The sequence below is a fragment of the Staurois parvus genome, unplaced genomic scaffold (assembly GCF_062004578.1).
Source record: "Staurois parvus isolate SC_StPar_1 unplaced genomic scaffold, SC_StPar_1.0 ptg000615l, whole genome shotgun sequence".
Lineage (NCBI taxonomy): Eukaryota > Metazoa > Chordata > Amphibia > Anura > Ranidae > Staurois > Staurois parvus.
Window position 1 is genome coordinate 1,185,083 of NW_028318411.1, and position 19,503 is coordinate 1,204,585.

The 19,503-nt window shown below is 47.1% G+C and overlaps 1 protein-coding gene across 1 annotated transcript in view; it reads right to left on the reverse strand.

Moving 5' to 3' along the window:
- LOC149449525 (transient receptor potential cation channel subfamily M member 2-like) overlaps positions 1-19,503 on the reverse strand; it is a gene marked incomplete at its 5' end in the record, with an annotated part of 143,796 nt that overhangs the window by 64,350 nt on the left and 59,943 nt on the right. Inside the window, 5 exons of the mRNA XM_089693137.1 lie at positions 6,693-6,858; positions 12,479-12,660; positions 16,224-16,401; positions 16,492-16,663; positions 19,048-19,183. Coding sequence (XP_089549263.1) covers positions 6,693-6,858; positions 12,479-12,660; positions 16,224-16,401; positions 16,492-16,663; positions 19,048-19,183 — 834 coding nt within the window. The remainder of the gene's footprint in view (positions 1-6,692; positions 6,859-12,478; positions 12,661-16,223; positions 16,402-16,491; positions 16,664-19,047; positions 19,184-19,503) is intronic.

The window sequence follows — 19,503 nt, forward strand, 5'->3', positions numbered from 1 at the left end:
GGGCCCATGGCAGATTACGGGCCTGGCAGCAGCAATGGGAGGCCCGTAATCTGCCAGCACCCTATGACAAAAAATGGAACACACCAGCAGTGTGAGGAGACCTGAAAGTGGCACATGGCAGAGTGTGGCGATGGAGACAGCAGCAATGGGAGGCCGTACAGGGAGCCATGAGAGACTCTGGACCTGGCAGCAGCATGAGGAGGCGGTACGGGGGCCCATGGCAGATTACGGGCCTGGCAGCAGCAATGGGAGGCCCGTAATCTGCCAGCACCCTATGACAAAAAATGGAACACACCAAGCAGTGTGAGGAGACCTGAAAGTGGCACATGGCAGAGTGTGGCGATGGAGACAGCAGCAATGGGAGGCCGTACAGGGACCCATGAGAGACTCTGGACCTGGCAGCAGCATGAGGAGGCGGTACGGGGGCCCATGGCAGATTACGGGCCTGGCAGCAGCAATGGGAGGCCCGTAATCTGCCAGCACCCTATGACAAAAAATGGAACACACCAGCAGTGTGAGGAGACCTGAAAGTGGCACATGGCAGAGTGTGGCGATGGAGACAGCAGCAATGGGAGGCCGTACAGGGACCCATGAGACACTCTGGACCTGGCAGCAGCATGAGGAGGCGGTACAGGGGCCCATGGCAGATTACAGGCCTGGCAGCAGCAATGGGAGGCCCGTAATCTGCCAGCACCCTATGACAAAATGGATCCCACCAGCAGTGTGAGGAGACCTGAAAGTGGCACATGGCAGAGTGTGGCGATGGAGACAGCAGCAATGGGAGGCCGTACAGGGACCCATGACACACTCTGGACCTGGCAGCAGCATGAGGAGGCGGTACGGGGGCCCATGGCAGATTATGGGCCTGGCAGCAGCAATGGGAGGCCCGTAATCTGCCAGCACCCTATGACAAAAAATGGAACCCACCAGCAGTGTGAGGAGACCTGAAAGTGGCACATGGCAGAGTGTGGCGATGGAGACAGCAGCAATGGGAGGCCGTACAGGGACCCATGAGACACTCTGGACCTGGCAGCAGCATGAGGAGGCGGTACGGGGGCCCATGGCAGATTACAGGCCTGGCAGCAGCAATGGGAGGCCCGTAATCTGCCAGCACCCTATGACAAAAAATGGAACACACCAGCAGTGTGAGGAGACCTGAAAGTGGCACATGTTTGTGGCATGATTCATGGCGGATTTAGTCAGTTGTGTCAGGAACTGGTGGTTTGAAATCCAGACTAATCCACGCCTGATTCATTTTCACAAACGTGAGTCTCTCCACACTTTGGGTGGACAGTCGTGTCCTCCGCGGAGTTACAATACCTCCTGCCGCACTAAACATGCGCTCCGATGCCACGCTACTGGCCGGGCATGACAGCCTTTCAAGGGCAAATTCAGCTAGTTGGGGCCAAAGGTCAAGTTTCGTTGCCCAGTAGTCAAGGGGATTGTCTACCTCGGTTGGCAGGGTGCTGTCCAAGTAGGCCCAAGCCTGTTGTTTGAGCTCCTGCTCCAGGTCCACCTGATGCTGCTGCTGCTGCGGCTGGTTAGTAGTTTCCTCACTGCGCTGGTGAAGAAAGCTACTCATCATCGACTGCAGACTGAGGCAGCCGCTGCTGGTGGAGCTGCCACTGCTCCTACCACCCCACCCCTCCCCTGCTGCCATGGCAGCGGAACGCGAGCGCACAGGGCCCACAGTGTCTGAGGATGGACGTTGGTGCAGAAAGGCAGAGACCAACTGACTACATAGGTGGTTTTTATAGTACGTTATTTTGGCCTCCCTCTCAGCAGGTGTGAAAAAGGCCACCATTTTTGAACGGTAGCGAGGGTCCAACAAGGTGGACAGCCAAAAGTCATCCCTCTGTCTGATGGTTATTATTCGGCTGTCGCTACGCAAGCAAGCGAGCATGCTATGGGCCATTTGTGCCAAGGAATGCGAGGGACTCCCTGCCTCCATCTCCACAGCATACTGCCACGGTGCGTCTGGGTCCTCTGTCTCCTCCTCCTCTACCAGATGCTCCTGTCCGCTGAGTGGAAAAACCACCCATTTCACTCAATAATTCCTGAGCACCAATGTCCTCCTCTACCTCCTCCTCTTCTTCCTGTCCTGCCCCCACAGGGGTCATGTGGCGTTGAGATCTGTGCGCCACGTCTACCGCACCCTGACCAGCCATTGTTAACAGCATTTGTTCCAGGACGTGCAACAGAGGAATGACGTCGTTCATCCCATAGTCCTGCCGACTCACGAATAGCGTGGCCTTCTCAAAGGGCCTGAGCAAGCGGCAGGTGTCACGCATGAGCTGCCAATGGCTGACATCGAAGTTACACAGGGGAGTACCTTTATCCGCTTGTAACATCAGGAAATCGGTGATGGCCTTTCGCTGTTCGTAAAGGCGGTCTAACATGTGTAGGGTTGAATTCCACCTTGTTGCAACGTCGCAGATCAGGCGATGCTGTGGAATTCCGTTCTGCCGCTGCAGCTCAAGGAGGGTGTGCTTTGCGGTGTAGGAATGGCTGAAATGCATGCAAAATTTACGTGACATTTTAAGGATGTCTTGCAGTGGGATGGTGGATTTTAGGAACCGCTTGACAACCAGATTGAACACGTGAGCCATGTATGGCGCATGGCACAACCTTCCTTGACGCAGAGCAGACACCATGTTCTTTCCGTTGTCGGTCAACATGGTTCTGATTTTCAGTTTGCGCGGAGACAGCCATCTGTCGATTTCTCTGTTCATTACACTCAGAAGTTCCTCCCCTGTGTGACTACGTTCGCCAAGGCATACCAGGTGCAGCACAGCGTGACACCGTTGCGCCCTGCACATGTGATATGCCGGTCGGGTAATGGGACTTGGCACGGGGGTGGCGGCTGAGGACACGGCGGAAGAAGAGGTGGTAGAGGCGGACATCTTTTGTGGACCAAGGACGTGCAAACGTGGAGGCAAAAGCGGCGTGACCTGTCCAAGTTGCTGGTGCGGCTGTGCCGGCACCACATTCACCCAGTGGGCCGTAAATGACATGTACTGTCCCTGACTGTAGTTACAGCTCCACACGTCGGCGCTGCCGTGCACTTTAGCAGAGACCGACATGCTCAAAGACTGGCCCACCATCTCTTCTACATGTGAATGCAGGGCTGGCACTGCCTTTTTGGCGAAGAAATGCCGGCTTGGCACTCTCCACCGCGGCGCGGCACAAGCCATCATTTCTCGGAAAGGTGCTGAGGGAGAGACTGCAGCACCAGCAACTTGGACAGGAGGACGTTTAGCTTTTGCACCGTCGGGTGCGTGCTCGCAAACTGTTGTCTCTTGGAAACGGATTCCAAGAAAGACTGCTGACGGAATCCGTGAAGAGGAGTAGCAGGAGAAGGAGCATCTGAACGAGCGGAAGATGCCAACGAGCGACAACTCCCCACAGCAGAGGTGTTGGAGCCTTGACTGGCTGATAGAGGGTGATTGACGTCGGGTGACGGAGCAAGTAACAGAGCGGGTGATGGAGCGGGGGCTGGGGCAGGCAGAACCGCCGTATCTTTATCACGGTTTTCCCAGGCCACCAAATGGCAACACTGCATATGCTGACGCAACGCTGTAGTCCCAACATGAGCCCCCTGGCCACGCTTGACTTTCTGGCCACATAGTCGACATACGGCTACGTTTACTTCCTCGGGCGGCTTGACGAAAAATTGCCACACCGCCGAGTAGGAAACTTTGCCCCCGATACTCCTCACTGGCTGACTGCTACTTCCTCCGTGCACACCGGCACTACTACTGGCCGTGGTGGTAGGCTGCAGTGGAGCTGGTGCTCTACTCCGTGGCCGTTTGCCTCCACTGACACTGCTGTTACCCTGCTGCCTCCTGGGCAACCCACCGACTGTTTTGCTCGCTGCCAAGCTGCCACCCTCTTCTCCTGATGATGCGGAAGCAATAGCCTGATGACGACGAGGCTGCCAAGTGCGATCAGCCTCATCATCATCAATTAGGGTCTCCGCCTCACTACTAGCCCCCTCGGCTGCGTGTGGGTCAGGAGACAGACCTGTCTCTAGACCGGCTACCGAGCCACTCTCCTCGCCAGTACTTCTTCGCCTGGCTGCTGAAGAGGCGGATGTCTCCCCCCGTTCCTGACCGCCCTCTGTTAGCTCTTCCTCACTGTACAGTGGGGCTGAGCCCACAGCATGCGATACTTCGCTTGGTGAGGGAACACCAAAGGACAGGGGCAGGTAGAGGACACGTGATTTCAGTGGGCTTGCTCCCGGGCCATGCCAACTAACGGTTGTGTCTGACGTACCCACCGACCGTTGGCTGTAGGTGTCAGAGGTGACCTGGGAAGAGGAAGACGACCGAGCCAACCAATCGATGACGGCAGGGTTGTCGATGGAGACACGACCGTTGGATGACACCGGGAGCACTGGCCTCTGGCTGCGACTAGTGCTGCCTCGACCCTTTCCTCTGCTGCCACGTCTGCTCGCTCCTAAAACATTGCCTCCTCTGCCACTCCTCTGCATGTTGTCTGACATTCTCTTTAATTCAACGATTCTGTGTCCATGAGTAACAATTCTGTGTCTGTCCCTGAGTAACAATTCAGTGTCCCTGAGTAACAATTCAGTGTCCCTCAGTAACAATTCTGTGTCCCTCAGTAACAATTCTGTGTCCCTCAGTAACAATTCTGTGTCCCTCAGTAACAATTCTGTGTCTGTCCCTGAGTAACAATTCTGTGTCTGTCCCTGAGCAACAATTCTGTGTCCCTCAGTAACAATTCTGTGTCCCTCAGTAACAATTCTGTGTCTGTCCCTGAGTAACAATTCTGTGTCTGTCCCTGAGTAACAATTCTGTGTCTGTCCCTGAGTAACAATTCTGTGTCTGTCCCTGAGTAACAATTCTGTGTCCCTCAGTAACAATTCTGTGTCCCTCAGTAACAATTCTGTGTCTGTCCCTCAGTAACAATTCTGTGTCCCTCAGTAACAATTCTGTGTCCCTCAGTAACAATTCTGTGTCTGTCCCTCAGTAACAATTCTGTGTCTGTCCCTGAGTAACAATTCTGTGTCTGTCCCTGAGTAACAATTCTGTGTCTGTCCCTGAGTAACAATTCTGTGTCTGTCCCTGAGTAACAATTCTGTGTCCCTCAGTAACAATTCTGTGTCCCTCAGTAACAATTATGTGTCCCTGAGTAACGGTTCTGTGGCCCTAAGTAACGGTTCTGTGGCTCTAAGTAACGTTTCTGTGGCCCTAACTCTCTCCCTCAATACAGCCAGGTCTGTCTCTCTTGAATGACTGGAGGCAAATGGAGAATTCTAAAATGGCCGCAATTTATAGCTCGACCATTACACAGTGCTGGCTGGCTGCTGATTGGCTAATGCGATCACATGTCATGAATGAATGCATTATGGGTCAGCGCGCCTTGTCTGCGCGCCTTCCCAGAGATCCCCGCTCCGTCGCCGCACATGTCTCCGCCATTTTTGGAAAAATTTTGATTCGCGCATCCGAAGTCTGCTAATTTTCGGATTCGTCGCGAATCGAAATTTTCCTAATATTCAAAACGAATTCCACTTCGCCTACTTCGATTCGCTCATCTCTAATTGTGAGCTTTGATGTTTGCTTTTGCCTCCTCTAAAAAGGTCTACCTTCATTTCCCCTCCACCAAACAAGGTCCTGTCTCTGGCTAGCTAGTCGCTAGTAACTTTCTGCTGTGGGCTATCAGAATGTGCATGCTGTTTTATGGTTGTTACCTGTCTTCGGACTGGGGAAGGTGGGGTTCTTGTGACAACTGGCTAGGATGCCGATTGATTCCCAAAGACGTGAGACAGACACGTTACCCTGCATATCAGCCAGCCTCCCTCATCCCTGTACCTTTCCATGACATTTTACATATAAAAAGACTATAACTATACCCAGACCATACGAGCATGTCTGGCCAGAATAGTAAATGGTAATAACTTACTGTAGTGTTTCTCGATCTTTTTTCCAGTCAAGGCACGCTTTAAAATTATGGACAGCCCCGAGGCACCCTTTAAAATTATGGACAGTCCTGAGGCACCCCATTCTAAAATTTAAAAAACTATTCTAATAGTTCTGTGTAACGCAGCAACATCCACACATGTAGGACACCCTACATTAGAGGTGATTTATTCTTACAAATACTCTTTTGCACACTGGTACTGACTAGTATTCCAATGTTTCTCTTCTCCCTCAGTATTTCACCATCACTGAGCTAATGTGATCCCAACACTGATGGAGAGGGGAAGGGGAGGGAAAAACAAGGATGTTGTGGAGGCAAACAACATCCTCCTTATCAACTGATGATGTCATTGGTTGGCAGGATGCCAGCGGCTAGAAGGTCGTAATGGTGTACAATGAAAACCTGTGGCTTTATGTAAATAAAAGGCAGGCTTGATCCACCCGCTGGCTTGTATACAAGGTTTGTCCAGTTCTTACACATTTGTCCAAGGTACCCCTGAGGAAACCTCAAGGCATCCTGGTTGAAAAAGGCTGACTTACTGTATAGTTAGCAAAAATGTACATAGGGAAGGGGTAGTTCATTAAAAGTCCATAAACAATTCACAGCACATGTCCTGGCAGCTAATATGTTAATATTGACAGGGGAATAAGTCAGCCCTGGGCTCACCAGTGTCTTAAATGAAAGTTACCCTCTCTGTAGTTACTCGTTAATTTTGCAGCAAGCAGGGAAGCAGAGATGACATATCTTACCTTTCAGCTTCTTGTTGTTTCTTCATCTGTTCGTAGTCGTCCCTCATGAAGGATTCCCATGAGAGCAACGAGACTTCTTCTAGTTTTTCATCCAGCTCCTCCTCTGCCAGGAGGTAGAAAGTGGCATCATCAGTGTCGTTATCCAAAGCTTTTATTACAATCATGTCTAAAGTGTATGGACAGGGCCGCTTTTAGAAATAATGTGGCCCTGGATAGCCTACCTGATGGGGCCCCTTTCAACCCTGCCCTTGACCCCACCCATGGCCCCTCCTGTACTGTGTGATGATGATGAGGATAACAGTTGGCTGCTGACTGTACAATTCATCATGTGCAACAGCAGGGTATGGGGGAAAGGTAAGTGCACACTTTGATCTCACTGTACCTTTTGTGAGAATTTTCTGCAGATGATCCCTCTGTGTGCTGACTCCTGGAGATTGACCACTGCCTCTTCTCTGCCTCTGCTCTGCCACTGCTCTGCCACTGCTCTTCCTCTGCTCTGCCTCTGCTCTGCCACTGCCTGCCACTGCTCTGCCTCTGCTCTGCCACTGCCTGCTGCACTGATGATAATGATGGTAGCTGCCAGCCTGAGCCTGCCACTGTTTTGCTGCTATTTCCCTAAGACTGAGCTGCCCTATCCTCAGCACTTACTTGCTGAAGGAGGAAGGCCCTTAATTTTACCATTGACATATACGACTCCAGCATGTGGTGCAAATCAGCCTGTGCGCCAGATAAGAAAAAAAGTCCCTCTATTCTACACCGACCAGGCACTTACTACAGGAGACAGTCAGAGACTGCAGGCATAGTACAGGAGACAGTCAGAGACTGCAGACACACTACAGGAGATGGTCAGAGACTGCAGACATAGTACAGGAGATGGTCAGAGACTGCAGACATACTACAGGAGATGGTCAGAGACTGCAGACATAGTACAGGAGACGTCAGAGACTGCAGACATACTACAGGAGACGTCAGAGACTGCAGACATACTACAGGAGACGTCAGAGACTGCAGACATACTACAGGAGATGGTCAGAGACTGCAGACATACTACAGGAGACAGAGACTGCAGACACACTACAGGAGAAGGTCAGAGACTGCAGACACTACAGGAGATGGTCAGAGACTGCAGACACACTACAGGAGATGGTCAGAGACTGCAGACACACTACAGGAGATGGTCAGAGACTGCAGACACTACAGGAGAAGATCAGAGACTGCAGACATACTACAGGAGATGGCCAGAGACTGCAGACACTATAGGAGATGTTCATAGACTGCAGACATACTACAGGAGATGGTCAGAGACTGCAGACACACTACAGGAGACGGTCAGAGACTGCAGACACACTACAGGAGACGATCAGAGACTGCAGACACACTACAGGAGACGGTCAGAGACTGCAGACACACTACAGGAGATGGTCAGAGACTGTAGATATTCTACAGGAGACACAGGAGACGGTCAGAGACTGCAGACATTGTACAGGAGATGGTCAGAGACTGCAGACACACTACAGAAGATGGTCAGAGACTGCAGACACACTACAGGAGATGGTCAGAGACTGCAGACACACTACAGGAGATGGTCAGAGACTGCAGACACTGCAGGAGATGGTCAGAGACTGCAGACACACTACAGGAGATGGTCAGAGACTGCAGACATACTACAGGAGATGGTCAGAGACTGCAGACACACTACAGGAGATGGTCAGAGACTGAAGACACACTACAGGAGATGGTCAGAGACTGCAGATATACTACAGGAGATTGGTCAGAGACTGCAGACATAGTACAGAAGATGGTCAGAGACTGCAGACACACTACAGGAGATAGTCAGAGACTGCCGACTTAGTACAGGAGATGGTCAGAGACTGCAGACATAGTATAAGAGATGGTCAGAGAATGCAGACATACTACAGGAGACAGTCAGCAACTACATACATAATACAATAGATGGTCAGAGACTGCAGACGTAGGATACAGGCAGAGACTGCAGACATAGTACAAGAGATGGTCATAGACTGCAGACACACTACAGGAGATGGTCAGAGACTGCAGACACACTACAGGAGATGGTCAGAGACTGCAGACACTGCAGGAGATGGTCAGAGACTGCAGACACACTACAGGAGACGGTCAGAGACTGCAGACATACTACAGGAGATGGTCAGAGACTGCAGACACGCTACAGGAGATGGTCAGAGACTGCAGATATACTACAGGAGATTGGTCAGAGACTGCATACATAGTACAGAAGATGGTCAGAGACTGCAGACACACTACAGGAGATAGTCAGAGACTGCAGACTTAGTACAGGAGATGGTCAGAGACTGCAGACATAGTACAAGAGATGGTCAGAGAATGCAGACATACTACAGGAGACAGTCAGCAACTACATACATAATACAATAGATGGTCAGAGACTGCAGACGTAGGATACAGGCAGAGACTGCAGACATAGTACAAGAGATGGTCATAGACTGCAGACATACTACAGGAGATTGTCAGAGACTGCAGACATACTACAGGAGACGGTCAGAGACTACAGACACACTAAAGGAGATGGTCAGAGACTGCAAACACACTACAGTAGATGGTTAGAGACTTCAAACACACTACAGGAGATGGTTAGAGACTGAAGACATACTACAGGAGATGATCAGAGACTGCAGATATTATTATTACTATACAGGATTTATATGGCGCCAACAGTTTGCTCAGCACTGTACAATATAAAGGGGGACAATGCAGATCAATACAAGAGGGTTGGGAGGGCCCTGTTCCTTGGAGCTTACAATCTAAGAGTACAGGAGACTGTCAAAGACTGCATTTGTGCAATGAAGCCTGAACCCAGTGTAAAAGTGTATAATATTGCAGGGCTGCTCCACTCTACTTAAACCAGCTCTGCAAGATCAAGTCATAAATCCTCTTTACAAAGTACAAGTGACAGAAGGTAGCAGCACTTCCAATCTTGCAGCCTTAAGAAACAGACAACTGGTCGGGAGCCGTGCAGGACAGTAAACAGTTCATGAATCTGTGAAGCTACTAGCCATAACCAGCAGTAAATCCTCAAAAACCAATATCAAGCAATGTGTCCAACCATGTGCCACTGATCACTTGTAATGCCGCAGATCTTCTGTGTGTGTTCAGGTGCAGGTTAGATTAGGCGGTTATGACAAAAGAATACGGAGTGAGGTAAGAAAGAGGGGAGGCTTGTATGTATCTTGTGTAATGCTGGCCATAGATGGGTCGAAAATCGGCCGATTTTCGGATCGTTAGTGGGTTAATAGGTCGGCCGTTTTTCTGTATTTTTTCTGATTTTTTTTATCGGTAAAGTTTGAAAAATGCGGCCGATTTTGCAGATCGGCCGATTTTCTCGGCGATGATGGGCAAATCGGCCGATCTTTTTACCGATAAAAAAATCTGCGCATGAGCACAGACCTGCAAGAGGAAGACAAAAAGATGAAGAAGATGAAGAAGAAGAGGATGAAGAAGAAGAAGATGAAGAAGCGGATGAAGAAGGAGAAGAAGAGGATGAAGAAGAAGAGAAAGAAGAGGATGAAGAAGAAGAAGAGGATGAAGAAGAAGAAGAGTCTGAAGAAGAAGAAGAAGAGGATGAAGAAGAAGAAGAAGAAGAGGATGAAGAAGAAGAAGAGGAAGAAGAAGATGAGGATGAAGAAGAGGATGAAGAAGAAGAGGATGATGAAGAAGAAGAGGATGAAGAAGAAGAGGATGAAGAACAAGAGGAAGAAGAAGAAGAGGATGAAGAAGAAGAGGAAGAAGAAGAAGAGGATGAAGAAGAAGAGGATGAAGAAGAAAAAATGATAATGAAGAAGTAGAAGAAGAAGAGGATGAAGAAGAAGAAGAAGCAGAGGATGAAGAAGCAGAGGATGAAGAAGAAGAGGATGATGAAGAAGAAGAGGATGAAGAAGAAGAAGAAGAGGATGAAGAGGAAGAAAAAGAAGAGGATGAAGAGGATAAAGAAAAAGAGGATGAGAATGAAGAAGAGAATGAAGAAGAAGAAGAGGATGAGGATGAATAAGAGGATGAATAAGAGGATGAAGAAGAAGAAGAAGAGGATGATGAAGAAGAAGAAGAGGATGAAGAAGAAGAAGAGGACGAAGAAGAATAGGATGAAGAGGATGAAGAAGAAGAAGAAGAAGAAAAAGAGGATAATGAAGATGAAGAAGATGAAGAAGAAGAAGAGGATGATGAAGAAGAGGAGAATGAAGAAGAAGAGGATGAGAATGAAGAAGAAGATGAAGAAGAAGAAGATGAAGATGAAGAAGAGGATGGAGAAGAAGAAGAGGATGAAGATGAAGAAGAAGAAGAAGAAGATGAAGAAGATGAAGAGGATGAAGAAGAGGAAGAAGAAGAAGAAGAAGAGGATGAAGAAGAAGAGGAAGAAGAAGATGAGGATGAAGAGGATGAAGAAGAAGAAGAGGATGAAGAAAAAGAAGAATTCCAGTGCAGCAAAAAGTGTCCCTGCAGAGAGATCTGCTATTTTTTTGACAGTTCTTTGACATTTATAGCGGCTGCAACATTGTATCTATTTGTTTCCGAATAAAAACATCTGTATCCGAAATGGATACAAATACGTAGATACAATGTTGCAGCTGCTATAAATGTCAAAGAACTGTCAATGAAATAGCGGAGCTCTCTGCAGGGACACTTTTTGCCAGCTGTAGACGGGATGAAAATCGGCCAATTTTTTTTTACCGTTCCTAGTAACCTCGGCCGCTTGAATTACTAATTTTTTGTTTTTTAAAGAAAAATCAGCCGGTTTTCTCCCCATCTATGGCCTGCATTAGGCTAGCCATAGATGGGTCGTTTATCGGCCGAATTGTCGGCCGATAAACAAAAAGTCGGTCCGTGCCGTTGCCAATGCTGCCACCATTGTCCACGAAAAATTGAGCGATATTCACGCCGTTAGCGGGGCCAGCCCATCGCCCGTTTTTTGTGGATTTTCCAGCATAACCGATAAAAATAAACAAGAAGATCCATTAAAAAACGGGCGATGGGCTGGCCCCACTAACGGCGTGAATATCGGCCGATTTTTCGTGCAGGCGAAAATTCATCTGATAAACGGCCCATCTATGGCCTGAATAAGCTGCACGCTGCCTGCACACATGGATAAGATTGGCCAGCATTACAAGTGATCAGTGACACCATTGTTTCTGTTGTGCCTTGTTCTTGTAGGTCCTGGGCTTCAGGTTTGTGTCTCACCTCCCAGCGCCCCCATTCAGCCCTGCTCCAGCCAACAGCATCTTCCATATACAGTCAAATGTGGCAAGCTGGAGAAGATTGGCTAAGGATGGGTGGGAGGAGGAGCAACTGTTGCTGCAGCCAGTGCAGTGCATTTGTCTTGTCCCTCCCCCATACTTAGATAAGCAGTACTATTGGTTGCTAAAGTAAGCATGCAGAAACCTGGATCTGCCAGCTTGCCGGGCCCTTCTATCAAAGTGACAGGGCCAGGGCCCCCTACAGGAGGCCCAGAGGTACCCCCTTATTAGCAGCCCTGTGTACGGATGTCCATGTGTTCTGTACAATCAAGAAGGAACACAAATGTGTTGGGAGAAATTTGAATGTGAACATTGATGACTGAAAGCTTCAGGAGTCCAGAATAGCATTTATGCCCCATCATGCAACTTTAGCTTCTTATCCCAAGTTTGATGTTTGGTTTATACCAAACATCTGGTCATCCCAAACCAGCTTCCACATGGAAGGAGCACAATGGCAGAGGCCTCGGTGGTTAGGTCTGGGTTTAGCTTTATTAGCACACTTACTTTGAACTTTGTTGCCCCTGGCTTGATATCTATTAATGCCGTGTTTCAGGAGATTATATAAGTGAGTGAGTAGGATGAATGGAGGAGGAGCAGCGGGACTCTCATTATATTCCTTAATGAGACCAAATCGGTAGAATTTCCAGACCTGATCCGTGTTATTTTCGACATCTGCGAATGTGTAACTGTCAGACAGGAAAGAAAATGTGGTTACCCTCCAATGCTATCGGCATTTTAAAATATATTTTTTTGTAATATTCTCACAAATTCAGCTACTGAAACATGCTGAATTATTTAAGAAATGCAACTCTGAGTTTTGAAGAAGATCATGGCTGTTGAGCTTGCATTTTTTTCTTTTAAGCAGGAGGGTCATACTCAATTTCATTGCTGGCTGCATCAGCAGTATGGTTGGGATTTTGCTACGTACAGAGTTCAGGATTATGCTGTGTACAGAGTGCAGAGTTCAGGAGAGCGCTGTGTACACAGTGCAGAGTTCAGGAGTGTACTGTGTACACAGTGCAGAGTTCAGGAGTGCGCTGTGTACACAGTGCAGAGTTCAGGAGTGCGCTGTGTACACAGTGCAGAGTTCAGGAGTGCGCTGTGTACACAGTGCAGAGTTCAGGAGCGCGCTGTGTACAGAGTGCAGAGTTCAGGAGTGCGCTGTGTACAGAGTGCAGAGTTCAGGAGTGCGCTGTGTACACAGTGCAGAGTTCAGGAGTGCGCTGTGTACACAGTGCAGAGTTCAGGAGTGCGCTGTGTACTCAGTGCAGAGTTCTGGAGTGCGCTGTGTACAGAGTGCAGAGTTCAGGAGTGCGCTGTGTACAGAGTGCAGAGTTCAGGAGTGTGCTGTGTACAGAGTGAAGAGTTCAGGAGTGCGCTGTGTACAGAGAGCAGAGTTCAGGAGTGATTCTTAGGAATATCTCACTTAAATCTTAAAAAACAAGAGTCTAGTAAACATCCCGGATATGATAGTTTGAAACACAAAATCATAAATTATAATATAAATAAATTATATAATAATAATATAAATAAATATAAAAATAAATTATATCAATTATAATATAATAAATAATTATACAAATAATAATAATAATAATAATAAATTTAATTCAATAATATAATCAAACCAAAAACACTGAAATTTGAAATAGAGCGCCAAGTTCGCACATCACTGATCTCAGTCCCAGAATTGTTTTCAGTGTCTGATGATGAATTTCCCCCATGAATCACTATTGCTCAATTCTGCAAGTGATTCCAATTTACTGCTGTACAAAGGAAATGGATGGATGGATGGATCTCTCCCTTTTCCCCTCCAGGGGTCTCTCTCCACCTCTAAAACACCTCTCTCCGATGCTTCTCAGATGGGTATCATAGAATAAAAACAAAAACCATGGTGCCTTATCCTTTTTAAATGGTATTTTATTAATGGTCAATTTGCCACTCACAAGATAACACTTTTGCATGAGCCAGTGTAATCATAACCTTCAGTATCTGCTATACTCGCCGTACTGATCCGAGACAACGTCGTGACGTCAGAGCCCCTCCCCTACACGTTACGTCACCAGGACATGTGACTTCATCAGGGGGATACCCCCTTTTTTGTTGGAGTAGGAGCGTGGCACTTTTTTATATATTAGTTTGAGGTACATAGCATTATTTTTTATGAGTTAGTGTGAGTGTCAGGGAACTACAGGTGGTTTTATTCATTTATATATATATATATTGATTTATTTAATTGATTTTTATTATCACGATTCACCATAGTAGCTCACATGTATTCATATTTTCATTCTGCAAGTGGTTCTGATTTACTATCGCTGTTCTCTAGCCGGTCTAAAACCGCTTTTAACCTAAAGAGACGCTTTTTGGACGCCATGGACATTTCTCAGTTTACAGGCAGAAAGAACAGTAAAAATGCAGGCAGGGCGCCGGACAAAGCACTCGGGACAAAATGTATGTGAAATGGTTTGATACAGTAATGTAATACTAACAGATTACAATGGATGGACTTTTGTCTTTTTTCAGCCGGACTAACTATGTAACTATGAAACTATGTATTGTGTGTATGTCATATTTTTACTTTTTTGAATCTCCCGCCGGTTCCGTCCCGACGCTCTCAGGGAAGGGAACCCAGAAGACGGATGCCGGCATCGGCCAGAAGACACAGCGGGAGAACATTGCGGGATCGAAGGACAAGCACTACAGTATAATACCGAGCGTGGCTCGAGGTTACCGCTTTTGTACTGTAAATGAACCCCGAGCCACACTCGGGATTAACGCCAGGAAGGTTAAACAAAAAACATCTGAACCTTTAGTATCAGTTTAACCATTTCCCGACCACCCCATAGGAGATATACTGTTACAGGGTGGACATGCTGTGCAGAATCACGTATATAAACGTGATTCTGCACTTCCTGGCCATGGGCGCGAACATCCGTCACTTCTGCTGTGTTCACAGCAGAAGATGATCAGCACGTGCCAGCCAATGGATGAGCGCCGGCACTCGCTGTTCATCTAGGAGGCTGACAGAACACAGCTATGCCTATGTAAACAAACAAACAGAGCTGTGTCCTGTTAGTGGCAATGTGCTGGATTCCCTTTCCCTGCAGAGCAGGGAATAAAATCCAGCACATTACCTACAATTGTAAAAACAGCACAGACAGTACCCATTACACTTAGCTAGGCACACAGTTAATCCCTTGATTCCCCTAGATGTTAACCCCTTCCCAGCCAGTGTCATTAGTACAGTGTCTTTAGTACTGATCACTGTATTAGCAACGCTGATTCCCACAAAGTGTCAGTTAGTGTCCGATTGTCCGCCACAATATCGTTGTCGTCATAAGTCGCTGATCGCTGCCATTACTAGTATTAAAAATAAAATAAAAATTCCAGTATATATTTCATAGTTTGTAGACGCTATAGCTTTTGCGAAAACCAATCGATATATGGGTATTTGAATTTTTTTTTTATACCAAAAATATGTAGCAGAATACATATTGGCCTAAATTTAAGAAGCAATTTGACTTTTTAAATTTATTATTGGATATGATTTATAGCAGAAAGTAGAAAATATGTTGTTGTTTTTTTTAAATTTACGGTCTTTTTTTTTTTTTTATAGCACAAAAAATAAAAACCCAAAGGTGATCAAATACCACCAAAAGAAAGCTCTATTTGTGGGGGAATAAATTACATAAATTCCATTTATGTACAGCATTGCATGACCGCACAATTGTCAGTTAAATAACGCAGTGCGGTATAGCAAAAACAAGCCTGGTCAGGAAGTGAGGTAAATCTTCCGGAGGTCATGTGGTAAAGGTTTTGCTTGGTCTGTAGTTCCAGAGTCCAATTCAATGTAGCATAGTCTGATTCGGAGTGCCAAAGGTCACCGGACTCTGCTGTGCAGAGAAATACAAAGCAGCATGCCCTTGATGACAGGAGAGAGACTTGTGTTGTGTCTCTCTGCTACGATCACCAAGTGCTTGTCAAGAATCACCGGCCGGGACCCGGTGATTGACATCTGTAGCTGCCAATAGCAGTGTGGGTAGAGCGACGCCTGCATGCATTTGTGCTCCTTACATGGATATGCAAAATCACGTATACATACGTGGTTTTGTGCAGCCCTGACAGCATGTAGCAGTACTTCTGCTATAGGGCAGCGGGCAAGTGGTGGTTCCACCTGGAGAATGTGGCTGAACTATACAGTGTACTTCAGCAATTGTTATAAGTGAGCTGTCATTCCTCTTCTTACCTGAATATGGCAACAAGTAGATTGAGCAGAAGGATGTTGGCCATGAGGAGATATAGGCACATGAGAATTATGGTCAGCCACTCTGGGAAGAGAGCATTGGTTCCATCGTTGACAACACATTTAGGCATGCTCGGGTTAGTGCCATTTTGTGAACATTGTGTTGGTTTAAAATTTAAACCTGAAAAACAAGGTGGTTATATATACCCCATCATATAGACCTTCAATCATCTTGCCATCAACTCACCACAAGAAGCACCAGCTAACTTACTGTCTATATCAGATGGGATTTCACCAAAGAGGGTGATGTAGGGATCATAGATCACGTTCCGTAAAATCCAGCCCAACCTTTCTTCATTGGTAGTAAGAATTGTCTGCTTTGCCACGCCATACGAAACAATCCAAATAGCCAGGAGGAAGAGGAAGAAGAAGATGTCTTTAACCTGGATGAGGTGAAAGATTAAAGATCTTAAAATGATAGCTTATGTTTATTTTGACTTAGTACTTGATTGTATTACATTAACTGATTGTTTAATATACTGTATGGCCAAAGATTTGTGAACACCTGACCATCATACCTACTACATAACCATAATTACCTCTGAATCACTGAGTTTATGGATTTCCAGTGAAAGATGCTGTTAATGATCTCCAATCTTTAACAAGCTCGTGCAGACTCCATCTCCGCAACATCGCCAAAATCCACACGTTCCTAACCCCAGAAACCACTAAACAGCTCATCCACTCCCTCATCATATCACGACTCGATTACTGCAACTCCCTCCTTACTGGCCTGCCTCGCCGCTGGCTATCCCCGCTTCAGTCGATCCTGAATACGGCTGCCAGACTCATTCACCTTTCCAACCGCTCCATCTCCGCCACCCCCCTCTGCCAATCCCTCCACTGGCTTCCGATTGCGCAACGGATCAAATTCAAAATCCTAACACTTACGTACAAAGCCATCCACTATACTGCCCCGAACTACATCACTGACCTAATATCAAAGTACCACCCAGCACGCACACTCCGCTCCTCACAAGACCTCCTTCTCTCTAGTTCCCTGGTCTCCTCCTCCCATGCCCGCCTCCAGGACTTCTCCAGGGTGTCACTTATCCTCTGGAACTCCCTGCCCCAACCCATCAGATTATCACCTACTCTCCTCTCCTTTATGCGCACCCTGAAAACCCATCTCTTCAGGGAAGCCTACCCCACCCCCTGCTAACTTGCCAACCTCCTCCACTCTTCCTACCACTCCATCCCCCACAGCTATCTCCTCCTGTGCTACCATCCCCTCCCTCCTAGATTGTAAGCTCGAAAGAGAAGGGCCCTCGATCCCCTCATGTTTTGCATTGTATTGTTTTTGTTCTGTCACATGTTCTGTCCCCCTTTGTAATGTACAGCGCTGAGCGAACTATTGGCGCTTTATAAATACTGTATAATAATAATGATACAACATACACACTTTTTAGACAATGCTGCACTTCCAATGTTGTTGCAGCAATTTGGAGAAGTTCTATTTACTTTCCATCATGACTGTACCCAGGGGCGTCCCTCGGGTTGGGGTCACCCGGCGCGAAAACACTTGGTGACACCCCCTCCGACGATCCCCGCAGAATGGATCAGATCTGCAGATTGAGCATAATGGATCGGAGTCTGATCCATTATGCTCCCCAATCCGCAGATCCGAACCATCCTGCGGGGATTGCGGCATGCAACCTATACGGGGTGACACCGAACCCGCTCCATGAAAAGGTATGTTGTAAAGAAAGCTGATGATCGTCTGCTTGCTTTACAACTTACCTTTTCGTGGAGCGGGTCCAGTGTCACCCCATGCAGTAGGTGTCACCCCGTGCAGCGCGTACCCCCTGCACCTGCCTCGGGACGCCACTGACTGTACCCCTGTGCACACAGCCAGCTTTATAAAAAGACATGGGGGTTGATTTACTAAAAATGGAGAGTGCAAAATTTGGTGCAGCTCTGCATAGAAACCAATCAGATTCTAGATTTGTTTTGGTTTTTTTGGTCAAAGCTTAATTGAATAAGCTGAAGTTAGAAATTGATTGGCTACCATGGACAGCTGCACCAGATTTTCCACTCTCCAGTTTTAGTAAATTATTCCCATGACTTGATGAGTGTGATGGGGAAGAATTAAAGAGGCCTGAATAGAACTCTGACTTCAGCCCTACAGAACACATTTTGGGGTAGGCTGGAATACTGACTGGGAGCAAGGTAGTCTGACCCAACATCAGTACCTGACCTCACAAAATATTTTTTGGCTAACACAACTCAAATCTTTTGAAAAGCCTTCCAGAAAAGTGGAGGCTGTTATAACTGCAAAGAGGAATGAGCAAGAACCCAATTTAATGCTCATGACTTTGGAACAGGCTGTCCAACAAGCTCATATAGATGTAATGGTCAGGTGTCCACAAAGATTTAACATATACCATAAGGCTAGGTTCACATATGTGCGGGTAGTGCCGCGGCGAATACGTAGGAAAATCCGCACAGTCGCACCACCCTCACAGAGAAGTGCGGACCCGCAGGCAGGTGCCATTAGTTCTAATGGCACGCCGCCCGCACTGGAAAACGCAACCGTACTGGGAACCGAGGTTCCCGTGTGGGTTGCGTTTTCGGAAGAAGTTCAGTGACTTCTTCTCTGCTTCTCCTGGGGCACGGGAGTCCATTCAAATGAATGGGCTCTCTGCCCACGCAAAACGCGTCCCGCATGGCCGCATATATGTGAACCTGGGGTAACTGTAGGTTTATAAATTATCCTTCAAAAAATAATTGGTAGCTGTTTACAACCTGTTCTAGATCACGGTCTTACCATTCTGCTGAGGATGATGATCTTAGGACCCAGAACTCTGCTGACAGTGAACATATACATGAGGCGGATGCAGAATATCATGTAGTCTAGAGACAGGAACATCCGACCCAGATAGACTGTGTCTGTCCGAACCAATCTAGACACAAAGAGAAGGCCATTAGAAGTCTGAAATATTGTACCATCTTTATTTGATCAAATTTAAGGCTGTGCTCCCAGGACTTCATTTATATGAAACAGAAAAATCAACATGTTCCCGCCTTGCTTATAGCAAGCAATCCAGGTTTCATTTGGAGTGTTCTTTGAGAACTGAATAAAAGCATGAAGCTTTCAGTTCAAACCATCCAATCAGGATTTATTGTGAAGAAAAAAAAAAAGGTAAAAGATTGCCTGGCACCTGTTTCGACAAATCAGATTCATGAAGAATGACATCTGGTAATTAACTTTTTTCATGGGAGT